At 39.2% G+C, this 21,382-nt stretch overlaps 1 protein-coding gene across 1 annotated transcript in view; it reads right to left on the reverse strand.

The window, feature by feature from the left end:
* Nucleotides 1-6,420: 6,420 nt before the first annotated feature.
* The window catches only part of LOC131429908 (uncharacterized), a 45,084-nt gene continuing 30,122 nt past the window's right edge, over nt 6,421-21,382 (reverse strand). The window contains exons 2-6 of the mRNA XM_058594358.1: nt 9,100-9,469; nt 8,904-9,031; nt 7,773-8,788; nt 7,193-7,525; nt 6,421-7,133 (exon numbers count right to left, since the gene is read on the reverse strand). Coding sequence (XP_058450341.1) covers nt 6,810-7,133; nt 7,193-7,525; nt 7,773-8,788; nt 8,904-9,031; nt 9,100-9,469 — 2,171 coding nt within the window. The 3' untranslated portion in view covers nt 6,421-6,809. The remainder of the gene's footprint in view (nt 7,134-7,192; nt 7,526-7,772; nt 8,789-8,903; nt 9,032-9,099; nt 9,470-21,382) is intronic.

Genomic DNA, 21,382 nt, shown 5'->3' on the forward strand with positions numbered 1-21,382 from the left:
AAGTACGGATCGTTCAAGCTTAGTATTTTATACGTTACTAGCTTAATTACCCGGCGTTGCTTGGAAATGTTTCGGCAAGGCAAGGCCGCAAAAAGATTCTTAAAATTGTCCTTACCTTACCTTACCTAACATCTATAGGCCTGGGGCAGGCGCGTACCCAGAAAAAAATTTCGGGGGGTGTTTCAGAACATGTTGATCAATTTCCATACAAATGGAACTTTTTATATAATTATTTGAAATTTTTTTATTGTGGAGTCGTTTGTTGAAAATTATTCATTTTATTTTTTACTTATTTGAAAAAAAGAGTTTACATAATATCATACTTTTTTGAGTTTCGGAGGGGGTTTGAACCCCTAAAACACCCCCCTGTATACGCGCCTGGCCGGGGTGTCCTTTGCTGTATCAAGAATACATCTCCATATAACTCGGTCCATGGCTGCTCGTCGCCAGCCACTCAAGGCACGGACGCTTCTGAGATCACCCTCCACTTGATCGATCCACCTTGCTCGCTGCGCTCCTCTTCTTCTTGTACCAGTCGGATTAGATTCAAGAACCATTTTCACTGGGCTGCCGTCCGACATCCTTATGACATGCCCAGCCCATTGTAGACGTCCGATTTTAGCTGTCCTACGATAGGTGGTTCTCCTAGCAGCTGTTGCAATTCGTGATTCATACGCCGTCTCCACGTTCCGTCTTCCATCTGCACTCCGCCATAGATGGTCCTCAGCATCTTTCTTTCGAAAACACTGAGGGCGCGTTGGTCCTCTGCCAACATAGTCCAGGTCTCGTGGCCATAGAAAACAACCGATCTAATGAGCGTTTTGTAGATGGTCAATTTCGTGCGTTGGCTACCTTTTTCGATCGAAGGGTTTTTCTGAGTCCAAAGTACGCACGATCCCCTGCCAAAATACGTCTATGAATTTCTGTGCTGGTGTCATTGACGGCGGTCACCAGTGAGCCCAAATACACGAACTCGTCAACCACCTCGATATCGTCACCGTCTATCAATATTCGTGGTGGGAGGCGTAGTGTTTCTTCTCTATAGCCTCTTCCTCTTATGTATTTTGTTTTTGACGCATTTATGGCCAGTCCGATATGCCTAGCTTCAGCTTTCAGTCCGATGTAGGTTTCCGTCATCTTCTCAAGGTTACGTGTTACAATATCAATATCGTCAGCGAAGCCAAAAAGTTGTACGGACTTTCGGAAGATCATGCCACTCGTGTCGATCCTCGCTCTTCGAATCACACCTTCCAGGGCAATATTGAACAAGATACAAGAAAGTCCATCACCTTGACGTAGCCCTCTCTGAGATTCGAAGGGACTCGAGAGCGTCCCAGATACTCGGACGTAGCGTAGGCCCTACGAATTCCTTAGCTATTGGTGATAGACGACGGCAAAGGATTTGGGAGAGTATCTTGTAGGCGGCGTTGAGCAATGTGATTGCGCGGTAATTGCAACAATCTAGCTTATCGCCCTTTTTGTAGACGGGATATACCACTCTATCCATCCATTCCTGCGGTAGAATCTTAGAAATCATCCAGTGCAGCGCTCTAGACAGTGCCTCTCCTCCATGTTTAAGCAGCTCGCCTGGCAACTGGTCATTGCCCGCGGCTTTGTTGTTCCTCAGCTTGCCGATCTCCTCACTTATCTCCGACAGATCAGGGGCTGGGAATCTGTCGTCGACTGAGCGTGCACCCAGATTGATTCCTGTGACGTTCTGTGTATCCTGTGCTTCGCCATTCAGATGCTCGTCATAGTACTGCTTCCACCTGTCGATCACCTCACGTTCGTTCGTGAGAAGGTTACCACTGGTAATTGTCCTGCCTATCGAAATACTCTGAATGTAGTTAAATCCGGCAACCCGATTGAATAATTCTTCGTACATGTTCAGATTGCGCACGGACAGTGTCCCATCTCAGATCACAGCAATTTTCACAGCATTCTCGTCAAATCGGTTCAGTTTTATGTTTTTCGTGAAATCCGATCAATTTTACCTTACATTTCGTATGTTTGGGCCACTTACTCCCTCTCTCCTTAAATAACGTAATAATCTCCTTTGATATAAAATAGTATCTGTATTTGTCAAGAAGCATGGTTTCTCGTCTAATAAATGGTATACTGAGCTCCCCTTTTTTAGTGAACTTACTGCAGCTCACCTCCATGAGTATTCTTATAATCACCTCTGAGTAGTGGAGAAAGTATCTGAGTTCATAATAAAGTATCGATTCCTACCTTTCATACATGTGCCAAAAGTTTGCGTTGCATTCAAATTAACAATAGCAATACTATCTAGCACGACTTTGAAATTCTTCTTCCTCTCTTGATTTACAAATAAATGGCAGATGAAAATTGGTTTTAAAAACCCCCTCCTTGCCGTCTAGATCTGCAAACACCCCCCGCCCACCCCCCTTTTATTTGTCTACAAATAAGAAAAAAAACTACGATAAACACTCTTATTTAGAGGTACTACAAACTGCCTTCTTTTAATCGCCTTTGCAGTGAATATCTCAGCTCGCCGAAAAAATTTTAAAAAATATCCTTATAACCTCTGTATTGCAAAAAGTACCTGTGCCAAGTTTGGGAATAAATATCTGTGCCGAAACATTTTGCCTCTCTGACATTCCCTCTGTTAGCAAACGCTTACTACGACCCCCCCCCCCCTCCATAAATAACCTTATAGAAACACATCAGCAGTAATAATAACTTGAGCCAAGTCAGGTGTGAGGTGTGGTAATCTATTGAGTTGTTTCGGAGTTATGGTCGATCATAAGAATCATCTGATGTGCAAATGATATCTGTACTGTATCGTTTTTTGGAAAATGCTATTGACTTCACATTAAAGCTTTTTTTAGAGGCTCTCATTACATTAACCCCCCTTAAATACCCTTAAGACCATATTTGAGTTTTTCATAAAATATGGATGGTTCATCAAAAATTATCGATTCTCTTTATATTATAGCAAAATGATCATTGCCCCCTTCCATGTTAAAGACATTTACTACACACTCTCCCTCCTGAAAAAGTCCCAATGATCATCTCTGACCAAGAAGTATTAGTGCCAGGTTTGATAATAATCCGTTCATTATTTCCGAAGGTATGCAGTTACAAACATTACACCCCCTTTTTAGAGGCACTTACTACATTCATCCCCCTCTACAAATACCCATATAATAATATTTGAATTTTTCAAAAAGTTTGTATGTTTTTTAAAAACTAACGAATCTCTTAAAAATTTGATAAATATCGTCATTACCACCCCCCATCTCCCTTCCCATGTTAAGGACACTTGCTGCACACTCTACCCCTGGTATCTGTGAAATTTTCTCATGACCCCCCAATGTTCATGACACTTGCTACGCTCCCTTCTCTAAAAAAAACACGCTGATCATCCCTGAAGAGCAAGAAGTACATGTGCCAAGTTTGATAGCAATCCGTTAAGTAGTTCCGGAGTTGTTTCATTACAAACATTACACCCCCCTTTTTAAAGGCACTCCACCCCCCATATAATCATATCTAATATATGAAAAATGTTTCTATGGTCATAAAAAAGTAACGATTCTCGTCAAATTAGACAAGTTTTTTCATGACATCCCCTGTTAAGGACACTTACTACGCTCCCTCTCCCATTAAAATACCCTTTTAACCATCTCAGAAGTGCAAGAAGTATCTATGCCAACTCGTGGACTCGGCTGCCAAGTTTGTTGAAACAGAAGGTCAAATTTTACAAAATGAATGTAAGGCCCTATGCTTAAGCCGCAAACCCGGCTTCGATGCAAGCCTGGAAAAAAATTCTTAAGGCCCCCGAAACTTTACTTAAGATTAACGGACTTAGTTTTTTCCCTATACATCTATTTAATTTTTCTACATAATCACGCTTAAGTTTCAAGCTTTGTCCTTGTCTGCACCAGCTTGCGTAACCCCTTTGCATGGAGTATCGCCGCCTCAACAGCGAAACAATTGCGTAGACAGTAACACCAAGGTCAATTTTTTTTAGAAATATGCACCCTCATTCTTGTTTACGGCCGTATGCGATACGTTCGAAAGTATATCAAATTCGTATTCCTGTTTACGTTCGAATCAATCACTATTTTAAACATCGCACATGCATAAAAACAACGCTCATCCAACTTTAAACTATCAGTTCTGGTACAGATTTTAGTTGTAATTAAAAATCTTTGCTATCATTCGTTATTTGACTTGTTTTTTCGCTGACTTTGTATCATCATGCTTGCTTACGTCCGTACGACGAACACATGCTTTCGAACGAATGCGAACAAGCCATTCTTGTTTTCACTCGAACGTGTACGTACGCGACTCCTGTGCAAAAAAGGATCAGCAGCGCAGGTAGTTTTTTTAGGAAGATTCCAAGCATCAAGGAAGTGACGAATGCTACATAATAAACAAATATCGTACTCAGGACCAATTTTATTCAAGTCGGTAAATGATCCGCAGTCCGATCAGTATTATCTGCGAAAAATATGTTGCATTTTTCTTGCAGTTTTGTCATGTTATCGATAGTCTTCATATTTATTACATTGGTAAAATCATGCATTTAATATAAAATAAAGCATATCTGCCTATGGCAGGCCCGTGCGCAGGGGGGGGGGGGTTTGGGGGTTTTAACCCCCCCCATGAAGAATTTTTTTAAAATTAAGTTTCATGAACACTGGAGTACTTATTATATTAAAGTACAAATAACTTGACAATTCATACTACGTTTTTTTTACAGTTTCAATATTGTAGATGACGCAACTTGCTTTTTCAAATTTTGGCGCCTTTCCCACTTTCTGTCAAGTGTTACTGGAAATGGAGTCATCGATGTTACGCATTTGTATAGTGCGTGCCCGAAATACCGACTACCACCGCTCTCAATAACGCGCATCTTTTCACTAGAGTAAAGCCCAATACTCACATGCAGGGGAACTATTTCTTTTATCGTTTTCGCTAAAAAAATGTTCGACAAAATTGCCCCCCCCCTTTAATGATTTTTGCGCACGAGCCTGTCAGAATTCGTTTTACATTGTCAATATTGTGGCATCTTTTCGTTTTTTGGACACTCACCTCTCCCCTTGAAACCCCCCCATGGATGATTCCTGCGCACGGGCCTGGCCTATGGCGTATTTTCCAGTACCTAATGGATGTAAAATTTGATGCGTAAAAACTTGGAACCGAGCATATATTCGAAGGCTCGCCAGAGAAAAAAAGCATTTTACTACACTGCTATGCCTTCTAAATGTTTTCTGCAATACACAAATTTATGATTTGATTGCAAATCACCTTTAGACTAGAAAATAAATTTGTTAGAAATCGGTTGAACTTTTTTCAATGTGTTTGAACGATTGATTCGCAACATAAAACTGACGAATCGAAACAACGTCATTTCGTCTATTCGTCCGTAAACGAGAATGGGACTTTCCGTTCGTACGAATGATGTTCGAATACACGTATCGTTTGAAGTTAAACTGCCATACATTTTAGCGTTTCGCATATGGTTAATCACAAGAATTTAACTGATTTCATCAAGGCTTAGCATTTATTTGAAGAGGGTGATAAACAAAATCCACAATTGTCTGTAAAATTAAACAGACAATTGTGGATTTTGTTTATGTTTCGAAAAAAAAAATTGTTTTTGTCCCGGGTTGGCGGTTCAATGCATAGGGCGCTGGTCTTACAAACCAGTTATCGTATGTTCGAGCCCCCGACCTGGAAGGATTCGTAGTGTCAGTATAATCGTAGCACAAGCCATCCAATGGTTCTGTACACTCTGAATCGGCTGCGAAGTCTGTTGAAACAGAAGGTCAAATTCCGCTACAGGAATGGTAATACCAAGGCTGTAACATTAAAAACACAAGTCTAGTCTTCTGGTGGATAGCATTACCCATTGATGACCATTTCAAGAGTGCATGTAATGACCATCTGACTGCTAAACAGATCCCACATTATTTCTCACCGATTACTAAATTATTTCTCGCAAAGCTCGAATAAAAATGTTTCCATAAATTTCATCAGGAAAAAGTTCTATGAAATCAGACCCTGTCAGCTTGGAGCGAAATCAATCTTCAGTTCAACAACGCCATCGCACGGCATCACTTTCAACATATCATGTCAATTGTAAGGGTGCGCAGTGTTGCTATTTTGGCGCGCACGAAGATGACATTTTTCTCCCCTACTTCTATGTACGAGATTCAATGCGGACTCACCTGAGAGCGCCATGCTCGCAAAAAAAATGTTGTCAATGATTTTTTCGGGAAACGTAAGAGCTGGATATCTTGTTATGATGCCTTTGATGGAATATAAGCTATCATTGAGACCAACGTTAACCGGTAAGGTAAGGTAGGGTTGGTAAGGATAAATGAAAAAACCGGGCAAACGTTTATTATTTTTCCCCAAATAAGTTCAACAAATGTTTTTTTATATAGCTACTGTATTATTGAAGGCCTCAAATCACAGTAATCTGGTATAATCTATTTATTTTTAGTACTTTTGACTCTCACTGGTTTATATAATACAATCATTGGAATACTAAATAATGTTTATATGTCTAACCATAGTACTAAAACATTTGTCATAATAATAAAATTCTTCGTTGAGCATATCGTATGGCCAATTGAGTATATGGCATTCGTTTTCCTTCAGAAACAACTGATTATATGACACGATAAAAACAATTCACTACTGACGCTAGTTCTCTAAACAAAATTAGCCTCTAGCTACGAATACACTAAGCATCTGATGATTGTTCGATAATTTTCTACTCATTGATCGTAGAATCCCTGTTTTGCGCGTCTTTCTATTAAAACCTGCCAATACTAGAAGTATTTCAACTTATTCGCATTTACATCCGGGAAGAACGTACCGGTAGTTTTGACAAGTGAAATAGACTCCTTGGCCGAAGATGTCGACGTTGACGGATGATGATTTACTACCGTTGCCGACGGGTACATACGGGGGTTTGTCTCAGGCTCCGACAGGAAAGACTTTCGGAGTGGTACCGGAGTCTGCTGCATTGTGATTCCCGGTGGAAAAGCCAGCAAGGGTTTTTCTGGTGCTTTGCCGACACATTCGTGTTCCTTGATGTCTGCAAAGGTTTCGAACAGTTTGTTGCACACAACGCACTTGAGATGGTTTCGGGGCTGAAAAAAAAATGATAATTATAACTAGCAGAAGTCTTAGAAAACAAGCTTGATACTACCTTGTCCTTAACAGAAAGATCCAGTTCATGCGTTACGGTGGCAGTGGGTTCCGTTTTTACTTCTCGCATGTGCTTTTCCAAAAGTTGAGAAAAACCACCGAAATCAGGTATTCCGAATAAAGACGAATGACCTGGTTCCCAAGCGGTCATGGGTAGGAAAAGTTTCGAGGGACTTGCACCGTCCCGCTTCTTGAGGTTGCCTTCTTCTTCAAGTCGCTGGTGCGGTTCTTGTTTGAAATCCTGTAGCGGTTCTTTGAGCTGTTGGTCAGATGGCTTGGAGTCACTTTTTTCCAGCTTGAAACTGGTGAATATGGCTTGTGGTGAATCCTGGACCTGTGGTGAGCAGGTGGAGGAAGATGCTCGTAAAATTCTCTGGCTTGTGATTGGTGGTGATTCAAGTGGCGCTGATCGATGGTGGGAAACTACATGCAGGCACATTGATTTTTGTTTTGTTAGTTTAAAGAAAGGATAGGCCTCCTTTTCTGAAGAGGGAACAATGGGTTAGATCTCATAGATATGTACAGTCCGTAGCCAAAGATGGTACATAGAAAATAGTAGACTAAACGACATCAGTACTTACATTGTTGTACACTTCCATCACGTGGTTCTTCCGAGGGCGACCCCGTTTTCTGTTGAAAAGTGTTTTACTTGAGGTGAACTGTAGAAAGTTCGAACTCTCCAGCATGCTTTTCTGTCGGTCAGACTGCGAAGTAGTTGTGTCCGTAGAGGACTCTCCCAATCCAGAGTCTTCTGTTTTCAACAAACGATAATCTATCGACGGGTTGGATAGTAGCTTCGACTTGCTTAGGCTTGAATGAGTGTCTTTTGTTGAGAAGAAAGGTGATTCCCCACTTAACGATGTTGGAGGGACCGGAAATTCCTCATCGAGTTTCCGTTTCAGTGGGAAGTGTTCACCTGGGGTTTCAAACAATCTCGAAACACCTGCAATTGGATTTCCATGGGATCTGTCTCTGGCCAACCCTGGATCTGTCTCTTCCATATTCATTGTGGTACGATCATTCAAGTGCAACATTGTTTCATTAAGTCTGTAGAGTTGTCTCAAGTATTCTTCTCCGAGTCCACTTTCAGATATTCTTTTCAAACCGTCGACGTTTTCCGGTGCCAGTATCTGTTCATAGCTCATGTTTTGCAACATCTGCATTCTCATGTGAAGCATTATTTGCAGTGGAAGTGCCCTAAACGTGAGCTCCGACATGATCGCCAGCAAGTCTAGAACAGGATTTCGTGTCACCGCTTCGGCAGACTGCGGGCTGGACGATTGTTCTTCTTCGTCCTTCACCGGAGAAGTAGGATCCTCTGTTCGATAGGTGCTGTTGAACTTACTCAGTAAACTGCGTGCCATCTGAAACCTCCGATAGTCCACCTCGGTGTCCATTCTTTCGTGTTTCCGTTTGTGGCTCAACAATTGACCGCTAGAGTGCAGCACATAGTGACAGTTCTCATGCATGCAGTGAATATGGTTGCAGACTCGCGAGAAACGACAATTTTTATAGGTGCAATCTTCGGATTTAAGGAACTTTTTGTAACCATCCCGCAGCAGCATTTCATCTTTCAGGTGATAAGTTTTGTGTTTTTCTGTAATTGAAGAAAGATCCTATTAATTAAAGAAAAATGTTTAACGACTCGTTACGGAACCGAACAGTAGCTGCAGTACTGCAAGCTATATTGTTCCCGTTAATTCTATGCTTACCCATATCCGCTTTGTTCTTGAAAGTGTATTTGCAGTTTTCCCGCCTGCAGTGAAAGTGTGTCGTTTTCTGACCCTTGAAAACACAATGGTCCGTCTTGCATTCCTCCGTAGCCCGAAACCGTTGAAATCTGTGATGTTGAACAGAAAAAACAGAATGTAAAATTTTCTTCTGCTGTACTTGACCAGCTAAACTCACCCATTCTTCACAATTGCCTCGTGCTTCCGGTGGTAGTTGGCATGCATCTGCACATCGCTGGTACTGATGTATACCTTATCACAGTTTTCGTGCACACAGTGGTAGTGCGTGTGCTTGTGGTTATGCTGACAGCTCCCATACTGGATGCTGCAGTCATCCGATGAGGAAAACCGATAGAATCCATACTTGAGGGACTCCTTCCGTTTCTTGTGCCACTTCAGATGCCGGATGATTTCGTACTTTTTGTACAGGACCTTCCCCCGGCAGAACGTGTCGTAGCAGTGGAAGTGTTCGTGCAGGTTCTCGTACTGGCATTTTTCGCTGTTGCAATCGTACCCGGAAGCGTACCGCTGGATCAGGCCGTAGTTCTCTGTTGGAAGAAATAACGTAGAGGGAAAAGTGAACAAAAGATTTAAAATTTTGTTTCCATTAGGCTTCAATAGAAGGTAATATTTGATACAGCTGTACGTTTTAAATATGATTAGACCGCTTGAACAAAAATGGATTGAAATATTTCATCCACATGAACAATACGCCAAAATGTATGCAACCTTCATAACCTGTTCCCGACTGTAAGTAGATTTCAAACAAACGCGAGTAATTTCTCTTGCCCAAATCAAAGCTGCCAGCTGCCAAATCAAAGCTGTGTGATTCAATTTTTGACATTGTTCACAAATGAAAGTTTTTCTTCAACCTGATGACTTGTTGTTGAATCACACTTCCTGTGAATCTTTCAACGGGTGAGCACGTTGTATCGTTTTATTGTGGGGAAAATTCGAGTATTTCGCGAGAGCGAAAAAAATTTTTATCCGTATTTTGGCGACTCGATGTTGCCACACAGCGAGAATTTAGCTTGTAGTCCAGTGAGAAGACAGTCGTTTGGAATTAACTGGAAATATAGCCTAAGTTGCTGTGCCATTAATCGGCGTCATCTCATGTGAGTTGACGCCAACCAGAAGGAAGAAGAAGTTGCTGAATCGCTTTGCTAAAACATTTATACATTAATATATATTTTGCTTCGTAACACAGTCCGCCATTTCCGTATTCGTTTTCAGCACTGTTTCTCCTTCAAAGTAGGGTAGAAAAGAAGGCTTTGATTACACCAATATACGACATAATTCAATGTCGTTTTCGTTTGTGAAACCTGGAACTAACTCTCGGTAGTTTCTTCAAATAAACAATTTTCTCAAAACTAAGTGAAGTTCACACGTAGTAACGAGCTTTTCCTTCAAGCATGATATATGAATCAGGTATGGGACATTAAAATTAAGTTCGAAACTAGCTTCATAGGAATGGATTGACAGCCGTTAGGATGCAACAAGGCTAGGTTCAGCATCAAACGAAAACTGTTTGAATCCAACTAGTGCACAGTGGTTTGAATCGATAAAAACCTATTTTAATCCACCTAGTGGTGTAATGATGCCAATTATACTATCATATATAATACTGTGGTATTCTTCAAAATAATTTTCTTCGATTCTTAAAGGAATAACCGAAATCGGTTTGTTTGACCGTCTGTTTGACCGTTTGTTTGACTGATAAAAACTATCAATTGGAAAAGAATTGAGGTCGATTTAGAAAACTTTTTACGGTTTTTCGCTCTTTTCAGTGATGGTATAAAATTTTTAAGACACTTTACCCTATATTTCCGGATCCGGATGAAATTCAGGAATTACGTATGGGACCACAGGACCTTTTATTTGAACCTTAGTTTGTGAAAATCGTTCGCGCCATCTATGAGAAAAGTTAGAACACATATTTTGATTTTTATGCACATTTTACCCCATAACTCCGGAACCGGAAGTCGGATCCAAATAATATTCAGGAATTTTGTATGGGACCACAAGACCTTTCATTTGAATCTAAGTTTTTGAAAATCGGTTCAGCCATCTTCGAGAAAAGTTAGTGCTCTTATTTTCACAAGTTTTTGCACATTTTACCCCATAATTCCGGAACCGGAAGTCGGATTCAAATAATATTCAGGAATTTTGTATGGGACCACGAGACCTTTCATTTGAATCTAAGTTTGTCAAAAACGGTTCAGCCATCTCCGAGAAAAGTTAGTGCAAAAAAACGTTACATACACACATACGCACATACACACACAGACATTTTGCGTACTCGACGAACTGAGTCGAATGGTATATGACACTCGGCCCTCCGGCTAAACCTGAACTTAATTCACTAGCTGCTAAATCGTTGATCCGATACACATCATTACTTCGGAGAACTCATTCACAAAAATATACGACATAATTTGATCACGATAAAAAATGTTCAAAGCCTACTATGATAAAAGTTCATTTCAACAACTTTTTCCCCTTAAGAGCAAATTCAGCAGCTGCACGATTCATATGGGTGGTCTATAATATAACTGAAACTGAAACGAACGTATCTCCAGCGTTCTATTTTTTCTATATTTGAAACACGGGTGAAACACTGCTGGGGCTGCTGATTTTTCTTGTTATAATATGCAGATTTAAATTTTAAAACTGTCATAAATTATGCATCTAGAATTTGAACACTACTGAATATGCCCTTAGAGTAAGAAAACGATGTCTTCTACAAAGTTTTAGAACTTCTAACGAGGAAAAAACTAGGCCCAAGAAACTATAGGCCTAGCACAAAAAGTTTCAACTGTATGAATCATTTTCGCTTGAAACCCCTTAAAACCGATGTTTTGTACATAACTTTTTTCGCAATTGTTTTCCATTCCTACTACGATCAAAGCAATTACTAAAGGTTTAAAATTACATATTTTTGTTGAAGACTGTGTACGATTTGGACTTTTTCTTACAAAGTTATTTAACATTTTAACTTTTACATACATTAACTTCAACTACTTAAATGAGGCAGGATCGCATACCAAGATGCACGTGCATATAATTTTTGGAACGCCTTAATCAAGTAATATAAAGTTACGAAGTTCCTGGCGTGGCCCTTTTAAATTGTATGAATAAGATAACGAAATGAAGAGTATTATTTCATCCATTTTCTTAGGAAAAATGTGTACTGAAACGGTTATTTTACCTTATGATAAAAAAAAACCGAAATTTTCATTTTAAAATTCCCGCGCTTGTCCAATCGGTAAACTTTTATTCTCTCAACGTTGGCAACACTTTTATACACATTCTGTCAAATTTTGACGCATATCGTACGATTAGTTTTTGTTTGGCGTCTATACAAAAAAGTTGATAAATTTTCGTGTGGCGATTTTTATAATGGATGAAAATTTAGAACAACGGCTCGCCTTCGAAGCGCCATTCGGTCGATTGTTGTGCGGTTTCGACGTCATATTCATAGATCCACACCTCATCACCAGTTATGATGCATTCGATGAATGTGGGGTCACTATCTGCGTTGGAAATCATCTCTTTGGCCACATCAACACGACGCTGTTTTTGAATGAAATTCAGCTTTTTTGGCACCAGCTGAGAAGCGACGCGTTTCAAACCCAAAACATCAGTTAAAATGTGTTCGGCTGATCCATAAGCGATGCCCAACAACACAGCAATCTCTCTTATCGGTACAGAACGATTTTGCAACACGACTTGCTTCGCCGATTCAATGTTTTCTTCAGTAACAGATGTTGTTGGGCGGCCAGGGATCTCATCATGATCCAAGCTTGTACGACCACATTTGAAGCGTTTATACCACTCGTATGCCTGTTTTTCCTAGACACGATTCACCAAAGGCCTTTTCTAACATTTTCAAAGTTTCGGAACACTTAAATCCATTTGCAACACGAAATTTTATGCACGCACTCTGTTCTAAATTTTCATCCATTATAAAAATCGCCACACGAAAATTTTTCAACTTCTTTGTATAGACGCCAAACAAAAACTAATCGTACGATATGCGTCAAAATTTGACAGAATGTGTATAAAAGTGTCTCCAACGTTGAGAGAATAAAAGTTTACCGATTGGACAAGCGCGGGAATTTTAAAATAAAAATTCCGGTTCTTTTTTGATCATAAGGTAAGTGAACCGTCTTAAAGAAAGAAATTATAGGTTCCTTTCTTTAAGATGGTTCAGTTTTCATTTCACTAACCGCTCAAAATAAAAATTTTGGGTTATTTTGAAATTCATTAAAAGGAGTTTTGTAAGAAATGTAAAAAAATTGAATTTTCATGCGATTTTCATACAGTTTGGAAGTGAATTTTTATGTGAATTCCACCGCCACTTTTACGTTTTAATGAGCCCGGGACAAGATTGAACCCGAGTTGGCGGTTCAATGCAGTTCAATTGCCGGTCTTACAAGCCAGTTGTCATATGTTCGGGCCCCGATCTGGAAGGATTCTTTGTGTCAGTAGAATCCATAGTACTAGCCATGCCATGATGCTGTACGCTAAGAATCGGCTGCGACGTCTGTTGAAACAGAAAGACCAAATTCCACAAAAGGAATGTAATGCTAAGATTTGCTTTACAAGAACTAATTTGTGTGCCCCTAATAAACTGAATGACCTTTTTTTTTGTTCGGTGGGTTCTGTCAAGGGCCCCCTAAGACCGTGGACCCTGGGGCACGTTCCCCCACTGCCCCGCTGTAAAAGCGGCCATGGTGAATTCTCAAAGTTATGCAGTTTTTATGCGAATTTTCAAAATTCTGCGCTTTTCTATGCAAATTTTATAAGCTAGACGAACACTTTAATGCGAATTTTTTAAATGTCCTGCGATTTTTTATGCGGTATGTATTCCACTCATAAGAACATAATAATAGAAAATGTTTTCGGTAATAATGGAGCACCTCAAAAATGCTGTAACTTTTGAACTGAAAGAGCAATCAACTTCAGTGAATCTTTTTCAAAGAGCGTTGACTACATCTGTCAATTTTCATAGTTATTCATACAGTAGTTCAAATCATTTTGTTCTCTGGCGTATAATAATGGATCCAACCAAACATGTACTCAAAGTGCACTTGCGTTCGTCTTTTTACTCATAGCTTTCTCATCTGCAGAGTCTTGCCCAATTATGGTAAGCTCGCGCACTTTCTCTAACCGGTCATCCAGTCATCCGGTCTTTTTATTATTGTCGTTTATTTTGTTCCGGATTTAGCCTCCATTTCACTTAATTTTTACGCTGTTTGCTTTGTACCGAGCATTTTTTGTTTGTTTCTGATTTCGGGAGAGGCAAGGGTTTTTAATTTTTTTATTTAATTGTGACACTGTGCGCTTCGTATCAAACATTCTCTTTGTTTCTGTTTTTGCCAGAGCCCCTTGGGCCACCCTCTGGATAGTGCCTGTTGGAAGTATTAATAAGATCGTGCTGTTTCCAAAAGCAAAGTCCTGGCATTACATTCCTTTCGTGGAATTTGGCCTTTCTGTTTCAACAGACTTCGCAGTCGATTCTTAGTGTACAGAATCATTGCATGGCTAGTACTATGGATCCTACTGACACTAAGAATCCTTCCAGGTCGCGGCTCGAACATACGACAACTGGCTTGTAAGACCAGCGTCCTATGCATTGAACCGCCAACCCGGGACGCTGTTTCCAAAAGATGGCTTAATTTGATCTTAATGCCATATAAATATAAAATATGGATATATATGCATTGAAAGGTTACTTTCATACAGTTTCAGGACGTAAATAACAATACATATTTTTACTTTGAACTTTTTGCATTTGGTAGCTAATTGAGTGTTTTTGCTAGGGCTTCTTATTTTTATATGAATAAACCAAGTTACCGAAAGTCATCGTACGCGCCGTAAGTGGTTTGCATGGAATAAAAGTGACAATTTTGATTTGGATTTTGATAAGAATAAGCCGGAACGTCACCAAAGTAGAATCGTTCGATCAAGACCTGTCACAAATGCAAGAAAACATGCGAAACCAATCGAAGTTACTCAGCTAATCATTTGCCAGCGTTTAAAAGCAATGAGAATGATCCGAAAGGTAGGTAATTAGGTGTCGTATGAACTGAAGTCAAGGAACGTCAAACGCCGTTCCTTCACGTGCTAACAACTGCTCCAAAGTCACAACAGAACACGTTTTTTGCATGGAATTGTTACTGGCAATGAAACGTGGGTCCATTCCTCCGGCAATGAATCATCATTGACAAGCCTTCCAGAATATTCATGGCCTGAAGGTTATGCTCTGTATATGGTGAAACCAGCTGGGTATGGTGCAGCACCACTTTTACGTATTAATGGACCCAGGGGTAAGATTTTTTTGGGTGTCCTTGACGAACTGAATCGCCCTTATTCTGAATAACGTCGTATCGTTTTTTCCCTCGTATTTAATTTGTATTCTCCAAAACGCTAGCAAAATCAAAGGTAGCTATGATTCGATCGAACCACATCTGATCGAAAAATCAATATGTCGTTATTCAGAATAAGGGCGAATATCTTTTTTTGCTCGGTTAGTCCCCCTAAGACCGTGGGCCCGGGTAACTTGCCCCCACTACCCCTATGTAAAAGCAGCCACGGTGTGGTGTATTATTAATTGGACCACGGGAATGGTCTACCGACAATACTCCGACTCGACAAAGTAATTTTGCACTATGAAAATATGAAATGGGAGCGCACATTTCTCAGGTACGCCACTGCTAGCAATAAGGACCTGAGTATAAATCCAAAATAATTCTTGTTGAGGTTAATTTCCACTTCACAACTAAGACTACCATTAACGCCATTTTAGTATGCACAATCGTAATGAAAGCTTGAATGGGATTCGAATCAACTATTCGTAAAATCTACATAATAGTTATAAACAAATAAAACAGCAATTAATAAGTAAATAATTATGAACAATTTCATCTCTACCAGCCAAAAATGCGTACACTATCATTACTGGTTTGTGTTTTTGTGGTTGTCGATTTCTTCTGCTCTAAACGATGACCTTCAGGTCAATTTTTCAAGCGAGAACAACAACTAAACATAATGAATTAAAAACGATGATAAATATGTTTCCCTCCGAAACGCGTACAAATCTAGTTTCCCTCGTTCACCCACTCCGAGCAACGGTGTAGAAACAGAAACCAACAAATAGGTACCTCAGGCGGATTATTTTCATTCAAATGCTCTGGAATGAAACAAAAAAGACAAACTCGCGAAAAAAAAGTGTAAACACGTATAAATTAAAATCCACCTCTCCGAAGATTGAAACGATTTCTGTCCGCTCCACCACCTTCTCCACCGATGGCTGCCTGCTATGGACAACGGGGCGCTCCCGTGTGACCCAATCCCGCTTGACCGAGCCTCCACCAGCAGGCGGCGGTGTGTGCATACATGCTTTGAATAAGAGGCCACTTCAAAATCCCGCACGATTCGTATCCAACTTCACCAACCAATCATCTAGCCTAGATCGCTCAGCGCACAGCGGAGCACTTTTGGGGGGCAATGCGTGCAGATTAATATTATTTTTTTCTCGAATTCCTGTAAATGATGATTTTGTACATTTTTCTGAACTGGAAAAGACGAGCCACGAAATTAAATAACTTTACAATCGGAATGCCTACTTCGACTGGACACGATGACGAGTAGATTTCGGATTGATCACAGTTCGTTGGGTTCTAGCAGGCGGTAGCCGAACGATGGACAATAAAATATGGGGAAACGATGACAGAAGATAGAACAGGAGACAACTCGAATCTTAAGTTTTAAACATAAAGCATCAAATCCGAACGCTGAAATGGTTTTTCATGTGAAACAATTTCAAATATGCGTTCAGTGAAACGCATGCGATGATTGCTCCTTGTCGCTTCTATTTGCGAACTACCACAAACCTTTCTTGGTAAGTTTGTAATGCAAACTGGTCAAGAGAAGGGAAAGAAGAATCCATAAATGAACGCCGGCCGGGCGGCAAACAGTCGCATTACAATCAAAAAGCAACAAAATCCGCATAAAGGTGAATTGATCGCTCGCTTCAGATTCCATCCACATCTCAGAGTCGGGCACCTAGCACTTATTGTTACCGTTTCTCTATGCTTTTTACACGGTTTGAGGGTACCACACGTACAGCAGAAGTGTGCCCGGTCGTACGCGAAGGAGATTAGAAAGAGCGAATACCCATTATCAAGATAGTCTTCCTTTGGACGCCACCCCTCCCATCAGAAGCGGGGGAAACAGCAAAGGGGGCAAACAAAATAATGATGAAATGAAATGTCGAAAAAGTTGAAGATTTCCGATGATGTTGATTTGAATTCAAGGAGAAACTAGAAATATTTTCCTATCTTCTCGCTCTTGCGCACCATTTGGATTTAACACATATTATCTAGAGCTTTCAATTGGTCGAAGAAATATTTTCAACATCAATCAATTTATTGTTTTTTTTTTGAAAAAGTTGAACGCGGTGCTCTCTCTCTCTAATAGATCTGTTGGAACTTGCGGAGTTGCAAGCCGGCAATTTCGAGAAGAAAAAGGTGTGAGGAATTGAACTTGGCTGTGGTAACACTTCGGGGGCTGAGTTGTGGTGCCCTCTCGAAAAGCTCACATCAGGATTAAACGACTTGAGATGGCCAGAGAATGGATCTTTCGATTAGTACTCGCATTCAATATTTTGTATATTGCCTTCGGTTTGAGAATGATGTGAATATTTTTGAGTGACATTATGATCAAATAGTACGATAGAAGCAATTGTTTCAGTTTCGTTGATATTTCATTGACTAGAAGAGTTAAATCACAAGTGCAGTTCCAGGATTTAAGAGCAGAAAATGTAATAAATTAAAGATCGACTTGCTCCGATTTGGATGAAACTTAGTACACGTCTACAACAGGCCCGTGTACAGAGGAGGGTGGATTTAAGGGTTTAACCCCTCCTCCCTCATGAAGGGTTTTTCAATATTAAGTTCAATGAACACTTTTGCCCGTAACAACGACGACAAATGAACGGTATTTTTCAACATTGCGTCGTCTCAAAACGTACATCAGGTCGACAATGTCTGAATCAGCTTACGATACGTTAACCAAATACAACAATTTTATAATTCAAGAAATTATCCTAGTCTTTAGTATAGTCAAGAAATGCCCTCGGCATCTTAGAGCTAAATATACTATTAAATAAAAAAAATCGGAAAAAACAATGTCTGAAGACCGGCTAAATAGTCTAGCCTCGCTCAATAATCAACGCGTAATTATGGTCGATACGCAAAGAGTTTTGGAAAAGTTTTTTTCGGTTTCACACAGAGATAATTTATTGACGAATTTTAACTTAATGTATTATCCGACTTCCGGTTAGGAATTACAGTGTGATATGCACCAAAAAATGGAAAAAAAATTTATTCACTTGTCTACGAGATAGGTGATTTTCACAAGCTTAGATACAAACAACAGGTCTTATGGTTCCATAGTTTGCTATTGAATTTTAATCTTAAATTTACTATTGAATGTGCAAATCTATGAGAAAATGCGCGTTCGATTTTCTCGGAAATTCTCAACCGATTTTCACAAACTAAGATGCAAATAAAATATCTCCAAATTCTTTAATAAGGCATCTAAAAGTTGATCCAGTTGCCTTCCGGTTCCGGTACTACAGCACGATAAGTGAAAAAATTTCTGTTTCAAGATAATTTTTCTACAAGTAATGTCAAAACGAGGTGCAACTTTTTATAAAACTTAGTGGTAAATTCATCTAGTTAGCAGACCTTGTTAGTTAGTCGATATATAAATTTATTTTGGGACTACTAATCAAAGGTTTCCGCTTTCGAAAGCACCGATAATAATTAAGAAAAGCTCTAAAAACATATTCTCAATTCATGATTCGAATTAGGGCTCTCATTGTCTTAAATACTGTCCCAGAAACAATGGACACACTTTGATTTCGCTGTAAATAATTCACAAGTGTTAGATATTCAAATTTTGTTCGATATACTGATAATATTAGACTACAACAACAGAATATTATTCTCAACATTTGCTACATAGCCATTGTAGACTAGCTGGCGCTCCTTCTTGCGAACGTTCCTCATTAAATTCCGTACAGACTTCTTGGCAACAAGTTTTGACACTTTTTTCCTATCTTTTACGAACTGTTGAATGGTTTCGGCTGCCGAGACATGTTTCCTAGGATGTGCCTTCGTTAATGCCAAAAATTCCTCGATTGGTCGAAGTTGTGGGCAATTCGGTGGATTCATGTCTTTTGGGACGAAAGTGACATTTTTGGTAGTATACCATTCTACCGTTGATTTCGAGTAGTGGGAAGAAGCAAGATCTGACCAGAAGACAACATGATCCTTGTGGCTTCGAATCATGGGTAGAAGTCGTTTTTGTAAACGTTTTTGTATCACTGAACTTCCTGATTGCATTTCGCACGGCTTTTTCACTTACCCCTTCCATTTTTGCTATCTTTCTCAGTGACAGTCCGCGTTCTGTGCACCATTTGTACACAATTTTTCGACGTTGTTCTGCTGAAAGTCGTCGAATTTCGAAACAAACTAATGAAAACGAATAAACAACTGCACAAATGGTTAGAGAAGAGTGTAAAAAACAGGACGCAGCCATTAAAATTGACAGATTATGAATCATTGCGAAATGGCAGCGGTTTGCGTCCATACTTTCTGGGACAGTCTTTAATATATACTGTGCAATTTCATCCAGATACAACTTCCGATTCCGAAACTGTATGGCGATGAGTGTCTAGACTTTCAAACGCATGGCGATGAGTGTCTAGACTTCAAACGCTACGCATCGGTACGTGCTGGTACGGAAGGCGAAAACGCCACCGATAGTCGAACGAAGCACACAACGTTCTTTGTTGAATATCTATATTTTTCAGGAGAATAATTGTTGAATCTTTATCGGGTGATCGAAATTAAAGTGCAACGAAATGAAATGAGCGAATTCGAATCTGAAAATGACAGCTACTTTTTCTTTAGAGGTAGCATATTGTAATGTAGTTGACAATCATTTCTTGTTACTATCTTTCATTATGACCAAAGCTTTCATCCTTCCATCATAGCAGAAGAAATTTTATAAAACATTAAGAAATGCGCAAAAATAATTGCAAGAAAAGTTAATATAGGTAAATCGTCATTAGCAGATGGAACCATTTGTAGTTTTTACCATCCTTGATATTCTCTTTTATTCTATTTATACCCACCTGTTACTATTATCACAAAATCATGATAACGATTTTATTCTATGAAAGTATACTATGAAAGTAAGTATAGAAAGTTTATGCAATCAATTGAAAAATATACTAGCGAAAATTGGCTCCGAGGATTAATTGTCATATAAACAGATAAAAATATTTTGTAAATTTACATCTATTTTCATACACATATTCGGAGCCGGCAATTAAACATAAAATTATTTCACAATTCTGTACGTTTCAATACAATTTAATCACAAAACTAAGCGTTAATTGAAAAATACAGTTCTATTCATTTAAAATTCAATGCAATTCAATTCATTTTTTGCATCGGTGATGGGTTTCAATGAAATATTCGATTCAACCCATGTCTAATCCAAGTCAATACTGATTTACATGTCGTGAAAATTTTATTATTTCTTTCTGTGTACCATTCGACACATTTAATCGAGCTGAGCAATGTCTGTGTCAAAAAATGTCACTCATTTTCCTCGGGGATGGCTCGGGGATTTTGAAAAAAACTTAGGCTCAAAAAAAATTTTCTCATAGTCCCATAGATCGCTATTGCATTTCATCATGCTCAAATATTTCTGAAATTTCTTGGAGAATATCGATGTTTTTCAGATTTTGTAGCAAATATAAGATTATTTACCTGCTGCTAATATAATCGATCGATGAAAAAAAGGTTAACTTTAAGTTTCGTCTTTGACTCATCAGTGCAGTTTATGTTGAATTTTTATGACACTTAGCAGTCCCCCATAAAGCGCTAATCAGACGTACAGTTTATTTTATTTATAGAATACTTTTCGTTTTGCACCTAAGCCAAACGAAAACGTGTTTTCGTCTATAAGTCCAAAATTTCTGAGAAAGATATTTTGAGAAAACTCGAAACATAAATCTTCATTTCTTGTAGCAGATATCAAATTCAGCAACATAAAACACGATTTTTTATACTGTTACATACATTTGTTTCCAAGTACCCAAATAACTGTATACAGCATGCTATTTTGCCTCGGACCGATTTTAGCACGGTTCGTTTTTGGCAACATAATCGTTCGAATATGCCATATGTAAACCAGATGATGGCAGAATTTTCGAGTTGAAAGCAATTCCATAATTATATTGATTTAAACTACTTACAGCAATAAATGCTAGAAGAACATAACAGCCATATACCATTCGAATCAGTTCGTCGAGATTAGTAAATGATGTGTGACAAATAATTTCACTCAATTTTTTTCGGAGATGACTCAACCGTTTT

The sequence above is a fragment of the Malaya genurostris genome, chromosome 2 (assembly GCF_030247185.1).
Source record: "Malaya genurostris strain Urasoe2022 chromosome 2, Malgen_1.1, whole genome shotgun sequence".
Taxonomy (NCBI): Eukaryota; Metazoa; Arthropoda; class Insecta; order Diptera; family Culicidae; genus Malaya; species Malaya genurostris.